The sequence below is a fragment of the Solanum stenotomum genome, chromosome 8, assembly GCF_019186545.1.
Source record: "Solanum stenotomum isolate F172 chromosome 8, ASM1918654v1, whole genome shotgun sequence".
In the NCBI taxonomy this organism is placed as follows: Eukaryota; Viridiplantae; Streptophyta; class Magnoliopsida; order Solanales; family Solanaceae; genus Solanum; species Solanum stenotomum.
In genome coordinates, this window is record NC_064289.1 from 59,715,015 (window position 1) to 59,735,844 (window position 20,830).

Below are 20,830 nucleotides of genomic sequence, written 5' to 3' on the forward strand. Positions count from 1 at the left end.
AATGAAAGTTTTGCAATATTTAAAACAATCTCTTCAGATACTCCTACCGTGCAAAACTAGACATGAATTAATATAAATACAATGAATATTTATATTATTAAATTAAATGATAAAAGAAAATAAAAAATTTTGCAATATTTTATACAATCTGTTCAGATATTCCTACTGTGCAAAACTATAAAAAAAAAAATCAATGAATTATATTCATAAATTATCTTAAATGCTAAGTAATAGCTACAATAAACATTGTTGCAAAATTTTTGATTTCCTTCCATCATAATTAGCATAAATTAACGATGAATTTTCTACTTGATAAATTAAATTTAACTTTTATAAATGGACATTTAGCATATAACTAATTCTCACTATTTGGATGAAACAATATAATATATCGTATGCGTAAACTTACCAGGTATGTTACAAAAATTCAGCCCTTCATGTTTACATATGAGTCATTTAGTTGTTATTTCTAAAAAAATTATTGTGCTTTTTATGTTGTGCTTCTCACATTGTCACACCCCGAGCCTACACCCTGGGCGGGACCGGCACTCGGAGACCATTGTTGGCCCCAAGCGAACCCTTGGCCTGGCTTTCTTAACTCAGTGGAAACTTAACTTAACTGAATAACTCAAAATAATGAAAGGTCATAAGACAACTTAAATGATACAAATCTGGCCAAAAAGGCAACTCGAGTTTCAAAATAGAATATTTATACATATACACAAAAGAGAGACTCAAAACTAACTGACTGACTGTCTATAAAGCCTCTAAAATACTGAGATGGATGTTGGGACAGACCCTGCAACATCCTAATAAAACAAAACTAAGAGAATCAACATAATCGAGTCCTCCGGAAAGCAAGGAGGCTCACCACTAACTCTGGAGTGCTCAACTGGATCAACGGCGTGCTAGATGTTGATCCTGGTTACCTACGTCTGCATCATAAGAAGATGCAGGCCAACTGGCATCAGTACATGGAATGTACGAGTATGCGAGCTGGACCGCTAAACAACAACTTAAACTTGAAAGGAATAAAATAGAGAACTTACCTTGGCTCTGTTCAACTCATGAATAACTGAACTCAATATAGAGCAATAAGACACATGCAATATATATAAAGCTTGTAAAACTATTTAAAACATGACGTCAAAAATCATATTTATAATATCATGAAAATACCATGCTTCCTTTCGAAGTCTACTTGTGCAATGCATGAATGAAGTCCCATACCCCCATCCACACTAAGCAGAACTTCTCGAGGAACCAAGCTCTTTCTACTGTGGGAGTTCTCTAACCGATAATCACCACTACATGCTTAAGTAGTGATACAACGTTTTACCTCACGTTGTCCAAGGACCATCCTATTCCTTGTCGTGATATAGGAAGCTAACTTTACTTTAACTTTTGCTTAATGGATCCACTAGCTTAACTTTCGTGATCATCTAAAAAGTATGATCCGAGAAATCCCATGTTTGGCTACATGGCTCTTATGGAGAGTTGAGTTAATATGAACTCGTGTCCCCAATTCGGTGCTCAAGACTACTCCCAAAAATACTTTAGCTCATTAGTGTTTTAAACACATCTTTCTTTAGTTGAGATAATTACTCAAAACTTAGCCCAAAGGCTCTTGAAAACTCTTCCTAAAAACAACAAATCAAAACCATATTTTAATATGATCATTGATGACTCGGGATATTCATACTGCTTAAATATTGATGGTATATCTAGAGACCATATTGTTTAAACATTGATGACATACTCGATTTGTCATACTTATCATGTTTTAGAAAATCTTTCGCAAAACTCATCTTTTCTCAAAAAGAGATAGTACTCAACTGCTCAAAACTCTTTTGGAAATCTCAATTTCCTCTCATCTTAAATGTGAAAACATTTATAAACTTCTTTGGGAAATACTTAGTTCCCTAATAACTTTTGAGAAATGAACTCAACTCTTGACTCTTGACTTATCTCGAAACTCTTGACTTAACTTGAAACTCGATACTCTTTACTTGACTTGAAACTTGACACTCTTTGCTTGACTTGAAACTTTATACTTAACTTGGAACTTGAGCCTTAGAATGAAGTTAAAACGTTCAATGAAGACTCTTGAAAAACCTTAAAGACTTGCTTTGACTTACTTACTTCTAAGCTTGACTTCACTTGACTTGGAAACTAACTTCACTTGACTTGGAACTAACTTCACTTGACTTGGAAACTAACTTTCCTTGAATTGGAATCTAACTTTCCTTGAATTGGAATTATGAATTCAAGGTGTTTGATCACATGTTATGGAGGGATTCTTGATGTTTAGACGTACTTTGGAGTGTCAGAAACAACTATGAAACATAGGTATAACACCTAGGAACATGCATGAGAAAGTGGGGAAGGAATGGGAAAACTTGGCGCTCTTGGCGCTCTGAGAGGCACGGAGCGCCAGACCAAAAACTTCAGAGGAGGCCTGCTGGCGCTCTGATGGGCGCGCCACGCCAGGGGTAAAACATCAGAACCCCTGTTGGGGCGCGCTGGCTGGCGCGACGCCCCAGCCTTTTCCCCCAAAAATCCGACTCCTCTCCTTCATTTTTCCAACTCTAAACCTCCTTAACTTCAATGGATCCAGCCCCAAACACTTAGAATCATAAACCCCTCAACATACAATATCTTTCAACTCAAAACACAACTGGAAACAAGTCCCAAATCAACAAGAACTTCAACAACACAACCTAACAACTTCAACAGCATATCCAATCTTTTCTCAATAATAAAAATGAGTTTGGTGTGTGGGGGAAAGGATAAACCCAACACTAAGAACTCACATACCTTAACAGGGAACACCCCCGACGATATCCACGATGATCTCCTTGCTTGATCTTCCCTTTCTCCTCTTCTTCTCCTCTTCTTCTCCTCTTCTTTCTTTCTAATCTCCCAAGCCCTAACTCTCACTCTTACTCTCACTCTCACTCTTTAAAATGGGACAAAAATGATCCAAAAATCAGTCTAACACCTTAATATAATCCAAAGAAATGATTAGGGAAAAGACCAAAATGCCCTTAAAATTTCCGGACGGACTTCACTGCCAACTGCCCAACTTTCAAAGGGCATAACTCGCTCATACAAACTCGAAATTGAGTAAGCTCGGTGGCGTTGGAAAGATCATTCCACAAGATTAGCAATCATAACTGGAACTACACCTAAATCATCCTGATATAGGAGTTATGACTGCTCAAAGTTGGCCAAAAATTCATTATTTTCCATACTTAGCCAAAATTCCAGATTTTTAAAAATTCTTTCCAAAAATGAAAATTTCCAATTCTAAGTCTCTTCAATTATTTCACATTGCCGGATGTTACACACATGAATGAAAGAATAAGATAATTTTGTTTGGAATGCTAAGAATATTGTCGTCACATATAGTTTCTCAAGCTTTTGGTATCTCAGTAATACTCAATAGTGTAGCAATATTTATCGTCTTCTTATTTAGCTATCTCTAGGAGGTAAGCATAGAAAAGTTGGTTCAATTAATTTCTTAAATTCTATTTGTGTTATATATAACTTCTCTTGATTTTTTTCTACTCATCGTTACATTTTAAAGTACAGTCGTGTAGAAATGTTGAAAATATCACTATGTATATATTTCAAAATGATCATAGATGTCAAAGCTTTATGACTTTGTTTTCTTTAATAATATCTCTAATTTGTTGATAATGATAATTTCTTAGAAATGATCTTGCCTCTATAATTTGCCTTTTGACTTTGGATACCTTTAAAAGGGGGATTAATTCAATAATATTTAATTTAAGATATGCAAATAAGTCACAAAGGAATGAGAAGAATCATCTATTGATTTTGGATCTCTAATAAATAATTATAAGTCCTATTAGACTAAGAGCATTCTATCTTCACAAATTTTAACTTCACCTTCTATCCAATCCAAGATCAAAAGGCATGCGACAATATCACCTCCTTTATAATTGTTCAATAATTCAGCGATATGATATTATTTTGTTTTATTCCAACTACATAATAATCAAGTCTTCACAGTTTATGGATATTAAGGTTGTCAAAAAATTGACTTATAATTTAATTGCTCTTGCGAAGGATTAGTATGAATTACACGTGCAACGCACGTATTCAAAACTAGTATTACTAAAAGTGGGAAGAATCTAAGTCAAAAGTTGAATTACGAAAATACCCTTTTAAGTATTAATTTATTTTCTTGAAATTATTTAAAATATTATTTTTTTCATTTAATATTTATTTTAGGATTCAATGAATTTTGACTGTTTCATATTATGGTAATTAATACTCATATTTCCAGCTAGACTTACAATTCAATACTCATGATTATTAAATTGCAAGTTATTATCTTTACATCTTCCACATAGTAATAGCGAATTTTAGTATCCTCATAGCAATTCAAGATTGGTATTTTAGTATCCTCATTTGAATATTGAATTTGTGCAATAGTTAGTTATTTTTTACTTCATGCACTTTTAGTCAATTTTATAGTTAAAAGTATATTCTTTTTATTAAGAAGATATATGTAGTTCCTATCGAAACAATGATGGATTTTGCAATACAAAATTTATATGAAGTATTTTGAAATAAACGTGCAACGCACGTTTCCAGATCTAGTATATTACTATAAGCGGGAACAAAAAAAGTTGAAAGTTGAAATACCAAAATATCCCTATAAAATTGAGTTACTACAATAATGCCATTAAAAAAAGTTACTCTAAATTAAACTGTTATAAAATATTTATTTAGTTATATTTAGATAGTAATTATATAATATTATAGTATACAACACTAGAAAACCCCAAAGTTGTAGTAAATACTATTCATACAATTAATAAATCAGTTAATCATAGGAGACTATATACATTTAACTGTATGTCATTAGTATATGAATAACTTGGATATTTAGGCTTCTCCTTATAGTTCGTGAAACGTGCATTTTGAATTCCCATAGACTTAATAATGTGCATTTACTATTTCTTGAACTTTGTATCACCTCTTTAGTACTTAATTATGTTTATTTAATCTCAATCTTGAATTGCTTCATCTTCCGATCTTTATTGCAATATTAACTTTTGAAATGTCAATGTACATGTAATCAATCAAGGATTCATTTTCCTAAAAAAATATACCCAACCTTTTCATTCATTTTCTCCATACACAAAGAGTTTAATAGTTATAATCATGATTTAGCATAATTGAGCTTTGATGATTTAGTAGTGAACCAGCATGGGGATGTAATCCTGGTTGCCTAATATATTGTAACATCCGGCAATTTGAAATAACTATGAAGAGGCTTAGAATTGGAAATAGTCATTTTTGGAAAGAATTTAAAAATCTGGAAATTTGGGTAAGTGTGGGAAAAAAAAGGTGAGTTTTTGGCCAACTTTGAACAGTCATAACTCCTAGCTCAGGATGAGTTAGGTGTAGTTCTAGTTATGTTTGCAAAGTTCATGGAATTATCTTTCCAACGCCTCTGAGTTTTCTTGATTTCGAGTTCGTATGAGTGAGTTATTCCCTTTAGAAGTTGGGTTGTTGGTACAGGGAAGTCAGCCCGAATTTGTAAGGGTATTTTAGTCTTTTCCCTAACCAATTCTTTTAGTTATATTAGGGGTTTAGACTGATTTTTTCAGATAAGTTTTTCCTTTTTTAAAGGAGTGAGAGGGAGGGTTTGTGAGTGAAGAGGAGAAGAAGAGGAGAAAGAGAAGAACAAGCAAGGAGATCGTCGTGGTTTTCGTCGGGGGTGATCCCTATTCAGGTATGTGAGGTCATAGTGTTGGGTTGGTTCATTCCCCCACACGCCAAACTCGTTTTAATTCCAAGAAAAGATTGGTTGTGTTTGTTGATGTTGTTGGTTGTGTTGTTGAAGTTCCTTGTTGTCTTGGTATATGTTTCCGGTTGTGATTTCGAGTTGAATCCATTGTGTATTAAGGGGAGTTATGATTTTAAGTGTTTGGGGCTTGAAACTTAGAAGTTTAGAGTTGGAGAAAAGAGGGAGAAAAGTCAAATTTTCCAGGGAAAAAGGTTGGGGCGTCGTGCCAGCCAGCTCGCCCCAAAAGGGACTCTGAAGTTTCCCCCTTGGCGCGGCGTGCCTAGCAGAGCGCCCAGCAGTCTCCTCTGAAGTCTGAAGGCTGGCATCCCGCTCCTCTCAGAGCGCCAAGGACGCCAACCTTTCCCATTCATTCCCCACTTTTCATGCATGTTCCTTGGTAATGTACCTATGTTTCATAGTTGTTTTCAACACTTCAAGGTACATCTAAACATCAAGAGCTCATCCATAAACATGAGATGTTTACCCTTGAATTCATAATCCAATTCGAGGAAAGTTCGGATCAAAGTCAAGAGAAGTTGGAGACAAGTCTAGAAGTTAAGAAGCAAGTCAAAGCAAGTCTTTAAAGTTTTTCAAGAGTCTTTATTGAACATTTTAACTTCATCTTAAGGCTCGAGTTTCAAGTTAAATAAAGAGTATCGAGTTTCAAGTTAAGCCAAGAGTATAAAGTTGAGTTCATTTCTCAGAAGTTATTAGGGAACTATGTATTCCCAAAGAAGTTTTAAAGAAATGTTTTCACATTTAAACAAGATTGGAAACTGAGGTCTCCATAGAGCCTTCGGGCTAGTTTTCCAGAAAAAGAGTAATCGCTTTATAAATAAAGCAAGAGAAGAAACTGAGATTTCCAAAATAGTTTCTGAGCTAAGTTTTGAGTAATAATTTCAAATCAGCAGGAAGAAATATGTTTTAAAAACTATAAGAGCTAGTATATTTTTGGAAGTAGTATTGAGCACCGAATTGGGGGAGCGTTCAAAGAACCCACAGCCCCCATAGAACCATGTAGCCATCATGGGTAGAAGAGGTTCATACTTTTTAGATGAATCCTTTTCAAATTAGACTAGTGGATCCATTAGGCAGTTCAGATCCTATACCTTTGGCTGGGAATATGATGCTCTGACAGCGTGAGGTAGATCGTTGTATCATCACTATAGCTCTTAAGTGATGGTTGTCAGTTAGAGAAACTCCCACATCAATTATTGTATTTTTATATACATCAGTTCAGTTGTATTTCTACATACATCTCAGGCTTATTGTATTTTGTATACACACAAAGTTTATAACAGGTTTTAAACAGCTTTTCTTTATATTGCATTTGTTTTAAATTGCCTTATATTGAAATGAGTCAGTCAGGTTGAGTGAGTTGAGCCAGGTAAGTTATTCAGTCTCTTCCAGATTTCCTTCTAGCCTATGTTGCTTAGCTTTCCAGCTCGCATACTCGTACATTCAATGTACTGATGCCAGTTGGCCTTCATCTTATTATGATACAGACGTAGGTACCCAGGATCAGCATCCAGCCTGCCGTTGATTCAGCTGAGCACTCCAAAGTTAGTGGTGAGCCTCTTTGCATTCCGGAGGACTCGGTTATTTTGTTCTCTTAGTTTTGTTTTATTAGGATGTTGAGGGGCCTGTCCCAATATCCATCTCAGTGTTATAGAGGCTTCATAGACAGACAGTCAATCAGTTAGTTTTGAGTCTCTCATCTATGTATATATAAATATTCTATTTTGAGACTCGAGTTGCCTTTTTGGCCAAGATTTTATCAGTTGGGCTGTTTTATGACCTTTCATTGCATGGAGTTATTCTGTTGAGTTAAGTTTCCGTTGAGTTAAGAAAGCCAGGCCAAGGGTTCGCTTAGGGGCCAACAATGGTCTTCGAGTGCCGGCCACGTCCAGGGTGTAGGCTCGGGGCGTGACATATATGTTGCTTCTTGAAAAGGTATTTTGTATATGAAATGAAGTTTTTTGTTATTTTCTTGTTGCATCTTTTAACCAAATTAAAATTACATACTTTTGAATAAACCTAAAGATTATGTATCACATTATAATGGAGTTACTGGACATGTATACATGGGAATAACATGGTTGCCTCGAATGTGGTACATCATTATTTATATACTTGTACCCTTTTTTTGGTTGGTAAAAAGCAAGTTAGTCCTATTTAGGTGTTTAAATCATTTTTTAAATATTATAAGTATCAACGCTAAATCTATGTCAGCAACTCTGATAATGTTAGATGTTATATTATCTTAATTAGTTTTACTTAGTTCAACATTATCTATTTCGTGAACTACTCCCTCCGTTCTTTTGTAGCTGTTACGATTTGTTTTTAATAGTCAAACGATATAAATAACTCTAACTAACATTTTAGATGTATTTTTCCATCATATCAAAAATTGCAATTATAGTACTTTTCGTATAATTTTTGAATATCTAAATTCTTATTTCAAAATATCAAATTAGTGTAATCTAAATTAACTTTAAAAATTAGTCAAGTTGACTCTCAAAAAGCGCAATATGACAACTAAGAAGGAATAGTGGGAGTAATAACTAAAATTGTGTTAAAATTAGATGATATTGTTGTGTTTGACTAAACACATACTTAGTTGAATAATACATAAGATTAGGCATATACAAATTTTATAAAAATAACAGTCTTTGGAAACGTGGATTTGAAGATATAAAATTAAGCATGTATGTACAAATTTTATGAAAATAATAGGGGATAAACGTAGTTAACTAAAAAAAATACATGACAACACCATTTTCATGAGAGGAGCAAATTGAACATGATCAAAGTATACACAACCAAAAACACAATAGTATTTGTTACTACTAGTCCCTCGGTCAAGGGCAAAATTGCTGGTGTATGCCTTCTCCAATAACCTTTGGTTCCCATCTTCTGTCGACTACAACCAGCACATTAAAACTACACAAGGGCCTCGAGCAAACAAGTGTGGAGCAAAAACAGAAATCATAGTTTTCACATGTTTGTGATGATGGTATTTCTTGAGAGATTTACAAAAAACAGAGATATAAGATAACTTTCATATAGAACCTTTTGTTTTCTTTTCCATCATAGCAGAGAGTTGAACAATAGCAATACTTATTCACGTGATACTTATTGACACTTCCAAAACAACACAACAAAGGACAGAATAGCATTTCTCAGAACACTAACCATATGCATCAGGCTTCCTTAAAACAAATGCTTGCCATTTGACTCGAAAGTGTTTAGTAATAGAAACACTTTATTATGTGAATGGGCTGGTGGATGTATTCAACCTTTTCACTAACCAAAGTAAAAGGTTATTTATATCATACTATGCAATATTTCAACTAGCAAATGGATACGTTGATTTGAACTTTGAAAGCTATATGTCGACACTTTTGTTGGAAAAATTTAGTACTGTTAAACTCTTCAAATATATTTCTCAAATATTTCTACTTAGTATTCACAAACAGACTGTTCAGTTTAGACTTTCATCAAACACATCATTTAACAAGAATCAGAGCAAAAGAATGGAGAAGAACCTGTTCACATATAATGCTACTTAAATAACAGGATATTCTTCCAGCCAACGACTTGAAGCTCGTCTCCTCCCCTCATATCTTCAGCATATTCCTTAATCTTCATAGCGGAATCTTCAAGTTGAGGGCTCTCTACAAGTTTGATAATTTTCAATGAATAAATATCCCCAAAACTAGGCGGAATCTCCTCAAGATCACAACATCCCTCTAGTTTTAATTTCTCAAGCGCGGGAAAGGATTCCCCTCCAACCTCCCACTTGGAAAGAGTCACTTGTTCCAACTTCAATAATTTGAGATTATCAAAGGTGTCTTCCTCCTCCATGTTCCATTCTTCTCCATGGATGATTGTACGATAAAGGGTCAACTCTTCAAGGCTGGGCAGTCTCACTATTGTTGATAGTGAATCAGATGTCAGAGGAAAGTGACACAACCGCAAACGTTTCAAACTCAAAGGGAACTTTCAAAACGTACATTGAGGTGTTCTAGTTCAGTTAGGCAATCCAATTTCGGGAACCAATATTGCTCTGTTGAATAATCCCATGATTCCTAGAGATCAAACTTAAGCACTTGAAGATTGGGAAGCCTTTTGAAAATATCCTCTGTATCTTTCGAATAGGAAAGCTTGAGTTTCCCTAATAATGGTAATTTGATGGAGCACTTGAACTTATCAAATCAAACAACTTTTCCTCTCTTGCTTTTATCAAACAAAAGTCATGCACAAGATCATGAAGTTGGTAAGTCGGGTTATCACCTATCTCATTGAAACAAATTACCAAGCTACTGGAAATTAAGTCATCCAAATAAATCTTCACCACTTCTGCCATACTCTTCATTTCCATCTTTTCCACAAACCCTTCAGCAACCCATACAGCTTTCAACTCATAGATTGCCGTTGCATTGTCCTTCGGGTTACTTGCAAAATGAAGCAAGCATGGCTTCAGGTGATCTGGTAAGTGGTCATAACTTATTTCTATAACTTTCATCACTTCCACTTCATTCTTGAAAATAAAGGAATGCAAATTATTTACGACTTCAAGCCACACACTCTTTTTCTTTTCCCTCCCAGCAAGCACTCCAGCAATCAGATCCACCACCAAAGGAACCCCTTTACAATTTTCGGCTATTTCTTTACCAACATCCAATAGTTCATTAGGGCAACTCTTGTTTCCAAATGCCCTTTTCTCTAATAACTCCCAACTTTCTTTTGGTCTTAGCAATCGAAGGTTAAGAGGAGCAGTGTAGAGCTTTCCATGCAAAGCCACTTCCTTTTCTCGAGTTGTCAAAATAATTCTACTTTCTTTCCGAGCTTCACGAAAAGGTCTTGTCAACTCATCCCATGTAGTAGTATCCCACAAGTCATCTAAGACAATAAGATACCTCTTCCCATAGAGTTGTTTCCGTAGCTTATCAGCAACACCAATATTCTCACTCAATTTTGAATCTGAGTCACTAACCTGATTGAAAATTTTATCCAACAACTTCTTCTCGTCATATCCTTGGTCGACCGTGCACCATGCACGAAGGTCGAAATGGCTAGAAACTGATTTATCATTGTATACTTTGAAGGCCAAAGTAGTTTTACCTGAACCCGGCATGCCAGTGATCGAAATGACATCTAGATCTGCCGGTCCACTGGTGAGCTTTCTAAGTATCAAGTTTGTCTCCTCCTCAAAACCTACAATTATTTTATCAGTTGTCAATGACTTTCTCTCAACTGGTTTCTTGGGAGAGTTCACAATGATGAGATCTCTGTTCTTGGGAATCTTCTCATGTAAATTAGAGACCTCTTCTTTGATAAGCTTCATCTTCTTTATGGTAATGGGAAGTGAGAAAATAAGATGTAAGAGACCATTATCTCTAACACTAATTGAATCAATGACATCTTTTACCTCATATGCCACATCTAAACCACGTGCCCAAAGATCGTTATACATTTCTTGTTCAACATTCACCAAGAACGATCTTATGAATTCTAGGTATTGTTTCACCAGCTCAATTTCTTCCCTTATCAAAGCAATTGAATAAGCATTGGAATCTAACAAATCATTTAAGTGTATGTGTAGAAGATGCATGAAGAGAGGTCCATCACTCATGGGGAAGCAACATTGAGATGAATCCGGGGATTTCAGATAAACGTGTTTGAGATCTTTCTTGAGGAGTTCAATATTTTCCAGCAAGTCTAGGGTTGCATGATTTGTTTGGTTGTTACCCTCTTTATTCCTTAATTTCTCTTCCAAGTCGCGTACAAGAGTTGATACCTCCCTGGTAAGTGCTCCAACACGAGCCAAGAGTTCAAATAATTTGTCATGATGAATAAAGTCCTTGGGCATATCAAAAAGAATAATTAATAGGAATTTCATCATGACATGAATGTTTCGAGCCCCTGAAGTGCTAGGGGTAATAACAGTTACCATATGCTCTTGTAGATGAATCAAATATTCTCTGAGAATGTCCGGAGAGGTTTCCAGGAGCTTCTTAATGAAGCAACCAACTTCTGCTGAAGTTGAAGCTTTCAAATTTGTATAACATATGTGCATAACCTCCAGTTCAGTTGGAACAATCTTCAAGAGTAGATGTGCTAGAATGAAGAGTCGAGAGTCTCTATCATAAGTCAGATCATCAATCTGATCCTCCCAAAGGAAGTGTCCTACTCTCTCAGCCTTGAGTTGAAACTGAGGTAAGACATATTCAACCAACTCGTGCTCAACGCAACCATTCACTATCAATCCATGGAAATCTCTTACGTTGCCACAAACATTCTGAAGAATCTCATACTGAGTCACTAATGGATTCTGCTCAGCAAGAAACTTGGATAGATGATGGAGATTCGGGAGGAGGAAATTCAACTGCTCCTCAAGCATGGTGGCACTTGATTTAGAATGATGATGTGAGCTGATACAATGATTGATATTGTCCCTGAGGCTATTAAGGACATGATGCATGTCGTATTTACACCCAACGTTGTTTTCAACATCATACAAAATTGATCGAAGCAGATTCTCAACCTTTTGTCCTTTGGTAAGCATTACATATCCAAACAGCTCCAAATCGGAATAAGAAAGCTGGACATATGTACAAATAAATGCCAGCTCCGATTTCAGCTTTTCAACTTGATCCACATCAAGAGCTTTTTTATTTTTCTCATTCTTTAATCTCTCTAGGAAATCCAGAACATCCACAATGTCCTTGCGAAGAGCAAAAATAATTCCTCCCAGAATAACACATATCAATTTTTTAAAACCACATATCTACAATTCAATACTTTACAGTTTAATTACTCTATCAAATAACATACCAATGAGTTGTTTGCTTCTTCATTATCTTTTCGTTTTCCATGATTGTAATTTTCCTTTCAGGTTCTCAAGACCTGATGCATAGAAAGTACATAAAAACTTTATCAGGTAAGAATTCACCCGCACCGGATAAGATCATGCAGCTATTGATTTGTTGTAAACAACTGCTGGTGTGAGTAAGTATTTAGCCCATTCCATAATTTTACTTCAATAGAGACGAGAGTAGCAAATATTAAACAAACTATTAGATGAGTTGACTAACCTTTTTACTTGATGAAACTATATATCTTCTGCTTGCTTTGTTATTCTGGAAATAAACAGAGAGTGTAGAGGAATAATTAAGACAAAAAATGATGCATAGTATTATTTCAAAAAAGTAAGAATCAAAAGCATGAATCAATTACAATGGGGCCTCCTCACTTGTCTGCCACAAAGGAAAAATATAAGAAAATTAATCATACTTTCAATACTCTGCTCACTTTATATCAATTCCTCCGTTTTGTTGTATTTGACACTACTATGTATGATCTTGAGAGGGAAGCATGGATTCACGTGAACCCGGTGACCCCTCTCTGCAAACGTCTCTGCCCTCCAAGATACAACAATTCAACAACGTCACACAACTCAAATAATTCCGGATTAGTTGAAAAGTTCAAAGCTCCACAAAAAGAACATCTTCCTTCAATATATAATTACTCTCTTTTATATAGTGAATATAGTTGAAGATTTAAAATATTTTTCTCCATGTCTCAGCTCTCTCTTTCACTACATTAATTATATATATATATATATATATACCTTAAAAGCATGAACTCCTAACTAGAATGTTAAATTACTATAATATCCTTAACTTAGGTTGTAACTTTTTCCATGAGATGTGACTTTTCCGATAAGTTGTGACTTTTTCAAAGGGTTGTGACTTTTCAGATAAGACACAAAAAACATTTGTTCATACTAACCTTTGATGAATATAAATAGAGGAGCTTCCTCTCATTTTTCAACCACAATGTTTTTTAATCTTCTACTCTTCTTCTTCTTCTTGCATTTTAAAAAATTGTGTGATTTATTGTCGTTGAGTGAGTTTGAAGTTTAGCGGAATATGAGGTACCACTATTCTGATGAAGTAAATCATTCTATCCTAAGAGGGTATATTCCATAACCTCTAGTACTTGAGGAAAATAATTTTGTTGATATAATAATTATTTTTTTTGTTTAATATATACATTAGTAGGTAAAGTTCCAATATATGCTTCTGAATATCTTTTTCTAAAATTTAGAGAATTGTCATGATTTCTTTTTATGCTCAAGAAAAAAGAATGAATTTATGTGATTTAGATTGTTAGGAAGTTTCTTCAAAATAGTTATTACTATATAAGCATTGCCTTTTGTTTTACATATTTACTATTTCTTTATATTTATGTATTTTAGACGAAGAAAAGTTCATATAACTTGTAATAACACCAGTTGAAGTTTGTATTGGTTTAATTTTTTATTATTTATTTAATTGCTAATTTTTATGAGATAAATATTTTCATTAATGCAAATGTATATTTATATTTGGGTAGGTATTTATATTTAAATTAAAGTATTATATATGTAATAAATGTATTATCAAGTTAACAAGATCTTTATGATCCTTCATGCAAGTCTTAATGGGATGTGATGAGTGGTCATTACTTGCAATAAAATATGCAAGAAGAGCGTTCCAGCCCAGCCTGATTACGACAATTTGCTTGCTTGAAAAAAAAAGTTAACAAGATCTTCTAACTTCAAAATATATTATTTTAAAATGTTCTGAGTTCTTTTGAAAAAAAAAATACTCACAACAAATTTGAAAATATATGACACAATTAAAATTTATCATTTACAAAAACAAATTTATATGCAGTAATATGGAATAAGCATTACATTTTGTCCCTACACTAAATTAAAATATAATAACTATAAAAAAAAAGTAGCATTAATTAAAGGGAATTTATTTATGTAAGTATAAAAATTATTAGAAATTCATCTATTGCACATTAACTCTTTAGTTATAACATTATAAATTCTAATAGTTATTACTAATTATTGCAAACGTTATTCACACTCTTTTAGATTCTTAGTTATAATATCATAAATTCCGTAGTTATTACAAGGTCTCTCTCAGTCAAGGATACATGCGCATATGGATCGGAAGAAAATACCTTGAGTTCTTCAAGGTCCTTGCAATAGTCGGCAAATCTTGGGAAGAAAATACAAGTTTAAATTTCAATATAATCTACCACCTACTGTCAGTCACATTATTTGTAAGAATGGCAAAACAAGTTTAAAACCAAAAGATTCAAGAAAATTTCTTCTCTAAAATTCAAACATGTACCGTATCGAGTCTCCAAACTATTGAGAGCATGCAAATCTATACAAAAGTGACACTCAAGCTAGAACTTACCCACAGCCGCTGCAATTTGTAAGAGTGCCTGCTCATCTTGCCAAGATTAGGAATTCGAGTGGTAGAATGGCTTAAATTCAAAGACATGAGTCTATGGTGGACATAAATAAGAGAAAAATAGGCTGGCAAAGCAAAGAGAATTGTAACCATCTTCTTACATGCACTCTGCAAAGAAAGCTACACTGGTCAAAATAATTGGAACTAAGAGAAGTTATTCCATTTTATGTGGCACTCTTTTTCTTTTTAGTATGTTTAAAAAAGAACGACGCCTTTCCATGTTTTCAAATAGCTTAATTTTGAACTTCTCATTTTACTCTTAATGATATGCTTTTAATGCCACAAAAATGTCATGGCATGTTCAAGAAAAGAGGTTCCAAAAGTATTCATTTCTTTCTCAAACTTGGTGCCCAGCCAAATTCTGCCACATAAAATGAAGTAGAGTAGGCAATAAATTCATCTGTACTCACAGGGTAAGAGAGCTCAAGACTTTTCACACATAGTGCTTAAGAGCTACTTAAGTAACGGGATATTATTCCGGCAACGACCAGAAGTTCGTCCCCTCCCATCATATCTTCAACATATTCCTTAATCTTCGTAGCAGAATCATTAAGTTGAGGGCTCTCTACAAGTTTGATAACTTTTAACGAACAAATATACCCGAATCTAGGCGGAATCTCCTCAAGCTTGTCACATTCCAACAGATACTATTTCTCAAGAACGGGAAAAGATTTGTCTTCAACTTTCCACTTAGTAAGACTCACTTCATCCAACCTCAAAATTTTGAGATTCTCAAAGGTGTCTTCCTCCCCCATGTTCCATTCTTCCCCCTTACTCAATATTGCTCTGTTGAGTAGTCATATGATCCCTTGATACATAATTCAAGAACTTGAAGATTGGGAAACCTTTTGAAAATATCCCAATCTCAATAGGATTTCGAATAGGATAGCATGAGTTGCCCTAAAAATCTCAAGTTCTCTAACTTTGTGTCCTCTGCTATAAGTACTGGTTCATATGTATCCAAATCAAAGAAAGAACAATAACTCATGACCAACACTCGCAACTTTACAAGATTCCAAATTCCCGGTAGTAGTACCAGGGGTGGTTTGTCATTTTCCACAAGCAGAGTTTCTAGATTCCAGAAGTTGGAGAAAGATGTAACAAACCCAATAACAAAGACCACTCAATTCAAATTCAAACAACCAACAAGTCTATTTCACTAAATCGTAATTGAAATTACAAAGGAATTTAAGAACTAAATGGAAATGAAAGAACACAAGTACAAGAAAGGGATGAGAAGAAGAACTCATAGAAAGGGGATGAGAGGACTTGGATATTTTCTCAACAATTTGCATCCCCCTTTTGTGTTAACTCAAAGACCTATTTAACCAATTGATAGTTGGGCCTGGATCCCAAATAAAACTCTCCAACATTTTAATCAGCCCAATAATCTTAAATGGGCCAGCCTTATTCATCACTTCCAGCCCATAGGCCCTTATGTAATTAGTTTGGTTCACAACAAAAGATGAAGGCAGAGATTATTTAACTTGTGTCCCAATGCACAAGAACCTCAAATGATTCAACATGCATATTTCATTCAGCAAAGAATCTTCCACCTTGAGAAAACAGCTATACAGGATCAACACTCTAAGTAGCCTCAAGNGCAGAGATTATGGTTCACAACAAAAGATGAATGAAGAGATTATTTAACTTGTGTCCCAATGCATAAGAACCTCAAATGATTCAACATGCATATTTCATTCAGCAAAAAATCTTCCACCTTGAGAAAACAGCTATACAGGATCAACACTCTAAGTAGCCTCAAGTGTCTTAGGTGACATGTATCAAGAAGACGGTCGCGCTGCCTGTATCCTGTTATCATCAAAGAAGTCATTTGACGTGGCAACAAATCTGAAGAAGATGATGGTGTACTTGAACTTATCCATTCAAATAACTATTCCTCTCTTGCTTTAATCAAACAAAAGTCATGCACAAGATCATGAAGTTGGAAAGTCAGGCTTTCACCTATCTCATTGAAAAAAATTCTTCCGGGCTTAAAAATTGGAGGTCAAGAAGATCAGTGTGGAACTTTCTATGCAAAGCCACTTTCTTTTCTCGAGTCGTCAATATAATTCTACTTCCTTTCTCAACTTCGGGAAAAATTCTTGTTAACTACTCCATGTTGCGGTATCCCACAAGTCATCTAAGACAATAAGATACCTCTTTAATTTCCATTTCGTAGCTTATCAGCAACATCAATATTCTCACTCAGTTTTGAATCTGAGTTACTAACTTGATTAAAAAGTTTATCCAAGAACTTCTTCTCATCATATTCTTGGCCAACTGCACGAAGGTCGAAATGACTAGATATTAATTTATCATTGTAGACTTTGCACGCCAAAGTAGTTTTACAACTAGTCAAGTTTGGAATCTACTCAATTTCTAGTTGATATTCAGAAATATAACATTTAAGACTTTCATCAAACACATTGTAAACACTTTTCAACCATAGTTTCAACTAAGTAAACTCTTTTGTGGGATCGTGCACAATTTATACTCTTGCTAATCCGGACTAACATGTAACTTATGCTCAATTTATGCGGCAATTTTTTTAATCGATTCCAAAAAGAATGAGACCTATTTTGTTGGTTTTCAAGGAGCAAAAATGGTGATTGCATTCATTTGTTTTATTAGACCTAAGTTGACTGAGCATTTATCAAACAATCATTTTTTTAAGAAAAAATGCTCAATGACTAATGAATTAACATAACAAGAACAAAAAGAAGAAAGTTGAACTGATACTCAAAAAGGCATAGTACATAAATGAAATAGTAATACAAAAAGCATGATGTATAAATGTGTCATTTAACTTGATCTCATATGACATGTATGCCCTCTAACTTTAGTTGTGTAAGTAGACACTTAAACTTGTATAAAATTGAACAAATAGCTAGATACATTCGTCCTATGTGGCATTCTACATGACAATTTTGTGTCCTAGTGGCGTCCTACGTGTATTATGTCAGGTAGGATGTGTGTAATGACCCTAAAAGTCATTTTTGGAAATTTTCATAAAATGACCGTTTTACCCCTCCCTATAGTTGCCCCGAGTCCTAATTGTTGTATTTTCAAAGTTGGTTTGAAGGAAAATTGATGAAAAGTTGAGTTTTTAAGAGTTAAAGTTTGGTTAAAAGTGCTATTTCGAGTCATTTGGAGTTTCGAGACTCGAATCGGATTTCGGTCGATTTCAGCAGTTTTAGAATGTTGAAATGGGTCTATGAGAATTTACGAAGTCGAATTTGGAGTTAAAACGAAGATTTGAGGTCCTAAGTTGCAAAAATTGTGAAATTTTGATCAAGAGTTGACTTTGGTCAACAAACGAGGTTCCGGTGCTCGAAATGGAATTCCGAGGGCACCGTTGGATTCAGGGGGTGATTCTAAGTCTAGAAGGAGTCTTGGTTGAATTTTTAGAGGCCCTGAGTGCGTTTCGAGTTTTTGAGCCTAAAGTTAGTTTCATAACGCCTTATTGGATACCGGGTCAAGGAGACCTCGAATTCAAATTTCGACGATTTCATTGAGTCCAAAATGTCATTTTCAAGCAAGTAGCATATTTGGTTTGTGTTCGGGAAGTGCCAAATGAGTTTTGGGTGAGCTTTTAAGCTTCTTAGATGCTTTGACACTATTTCAGCAAATTGTGGCAACTAAAGGGTTCATTATTAGTTTTAAAGGTCGAAAAATTATTCCGAAGGTTCTGAAATTTTGAGCATGAATTATAGGACTTATCTGCAAATTTTGGTGCATTTTCGCTAACCCGAGATTGGACTTTTATCGCAAATAAGAAATAATTGTTTACCGAGTAGAAATGATNTATAATCTACCACCTACAGTCAGTCACATTCAGATGCAAATATTACAACTTTTTTCACCTCTAAGGACAGATGTACTCAGGAAAGGGTAATCTACATTAAAATTCTATGAAAACATGTGTGGTTTGAACTTTGGTCAATAGTTAACAACTTCCAATGAAGTCACAAATGGTCAATTTGAGCCCAAATAAAAAACTTACAACAATCTGAAATTTATGGAAAATTAAATTAAATAAATCTAATAGAGAACACAAAAAATAAATAGGGTAGAAAAAATACAACATACAAATAAAAAAGAATGCATCCTTTAAATTTCAACATTCCCATTTTTGACACTCCTTTGTAAGAATGGCAAAACAAGTTTATTACCAAACAATTCAAGAAAATTTCTTCTCTATAATTCAAACATGTACCGTATCGAGTCTCCAAACTATCGAGAGCATGCGAATCTATACAAAAGTGACACTCAAGCTAGAACTTACCCACAGCCGCTGCAATTTGTAAGAGTGCCTGCTCATCTTGCCAAGATTAGGAATTCGAGTGGTAGAATGGCTTAAATTCAAAGACATGAGTCTATGGTAGACATAAATAAGAGAAAAGTTAGGCTGACACAGCAAAGAGAATTGTAACCATCTTCTTTACATGCACTCTGCAAAGAAAGTTACACTGGTCAAAATAATTGGAACAAAGAGAAGTTATTCCATTTTATGTGGCACTCTTTTTCTTTTTAGTATGTTTAAAAAAGAACGACGTCTTTCCATATTTTCAAATAACTTAATTTTGAACTCTCATTTTACTCTTAATGATATGCTTTTAAAGCCACAGTGTAAGAGAGCTCAAGACTTTTCACACATAGTGCTTAAGAGCTTCTTAAGTAACGGAATATTATTCTGGCCAATGACCTGAAGTTCGTCTCCTCCTTAATCTTCATAGCAGAATCTTCAAGTTGAGGGCTCTCTACAAGTTTGATAACTTTTAACGAACAAATATCCCCAAATCTAGGCGGAATCTCCTCAAGCTTGTCACATTCCAACAGATATAATTTCTCAAGAACGGGAAAAGATTCGTCTTCAACTTTCCACTTAGTAAGAGTCACTTCATCCAACCTCAAAATTTTGATATTCTCAAAGGTGTCTTCCTCCCTCATGTTCCATTCTTCCCCCTGGATGATTGAGTGAACAAGAGTCAGCTCTTTAAGATTGGGAAGTCTCGCTATTGTTGATAGTGCATCGGATGTCAGAGGAAAGTCATACAGTCACAACTGTTTCAAATTCGAAGGGAAGTGAAAATCCCACGACCATTTTGTCGCTACAGAGCTGTTTGAACTTTCAAAATCTACTCCTACTCTGAGGGATTCTAGTTCCTTTAGGAAGTCCAATTTTGGGAACCAATATTGCTCTGTTGAGTAGTCATATGATCCCTTGATACGTAATTCAAGAACTTGAAGATTGGGAAACCTTTTGAAAATATCCTCAGTGTATTTCGAATAGGATAGCATGAGTTGCCCTAAAAATCTTGTGCAAGGAATTGGAGAGAATAACAGGTATCTTATTCAATAGGTAAACATGCATAAATACAATAATAGTAGAAGCTAACTAAGGAAAGAAATAAAGAGGAAATCCTAAAGATATGCTATCTATCTATAGCTTTGTACAATATCAAGAAAGATATCTATATACATTCTGTAACACTCCCCCTCAAGCTGGAGCATGTATATTGATCATGCCCAGCTTGTTACAAAGGTAATCTACTCGAGCTCCATGCAATGCCTTCGTGAACAAATCAGCTACCTGTTCTCCTGTCTTCACGTAGCCCGTAGATATCAAATTTTCCTGAATCTTCTCACGAATAAAATGACAATCAACCTCAATATG

General features: G+C 34.6%; 1 protein-coding gene and 1 pseudogene across 1 annotated transcript; both read right to left on the reverse strand.

Moving 5' to 3' along the window:
* Positions 1-20,830, reverse strand: part of LOC125874048 (putative late blight resistance protein homolog R1A-3) — a 163,264-nt pseudogene that overhangs the window by 71,959 nt on the left and 70,475 nt on the right.
* LOC125873997 (putative late blight resistance protein homolog R1B-17) lies at positions 10,005-20,257 on the reverse strand. Its single transcript, XM_049554802.1, has 4 exons — positions 20,210-20,257; positions 19,859-20,118; positions 19,439-19,529; positions 10,005-12,620 (listed from the first exon to the last, which is right to left on the reverse strand). The coding sequence occupies exons 1-4, from the start codon at positions 20,255-20,257 to the stop codon at positions 10,005-10,007; spliced, it is 3,015 nt and encodes a 1,004-aa protein (XP_049410759.1).

What these genes read in the sequence shown, in the direction of transcription:
- LOC125873997 (XM_049554802.1), bottom strand. Translation starts at nt 20,257, where the DNA reads ATGGTCGTGGGATTTTCACTTCCCTTCGAATTTGAAACAGTTGTGACT. An exon ending in AATTTGAAACAGTTGTGACT is followed by an intron (nt 20,119 to 20,209) that starts GTATGACTTTCC and finishes TCAATCATCCAG; the next exon opens with GGGGAAGAATGGAACATGAG. An exon ending in AAGGAGGAGACGAACTTCAG is followed by an intron (nt 19,530 to 19,858) that starts GTCATTGGCCAG and finishes TGTCTACCATAG; the next exon opens with ACTCATGTCTTTGAATTTAA.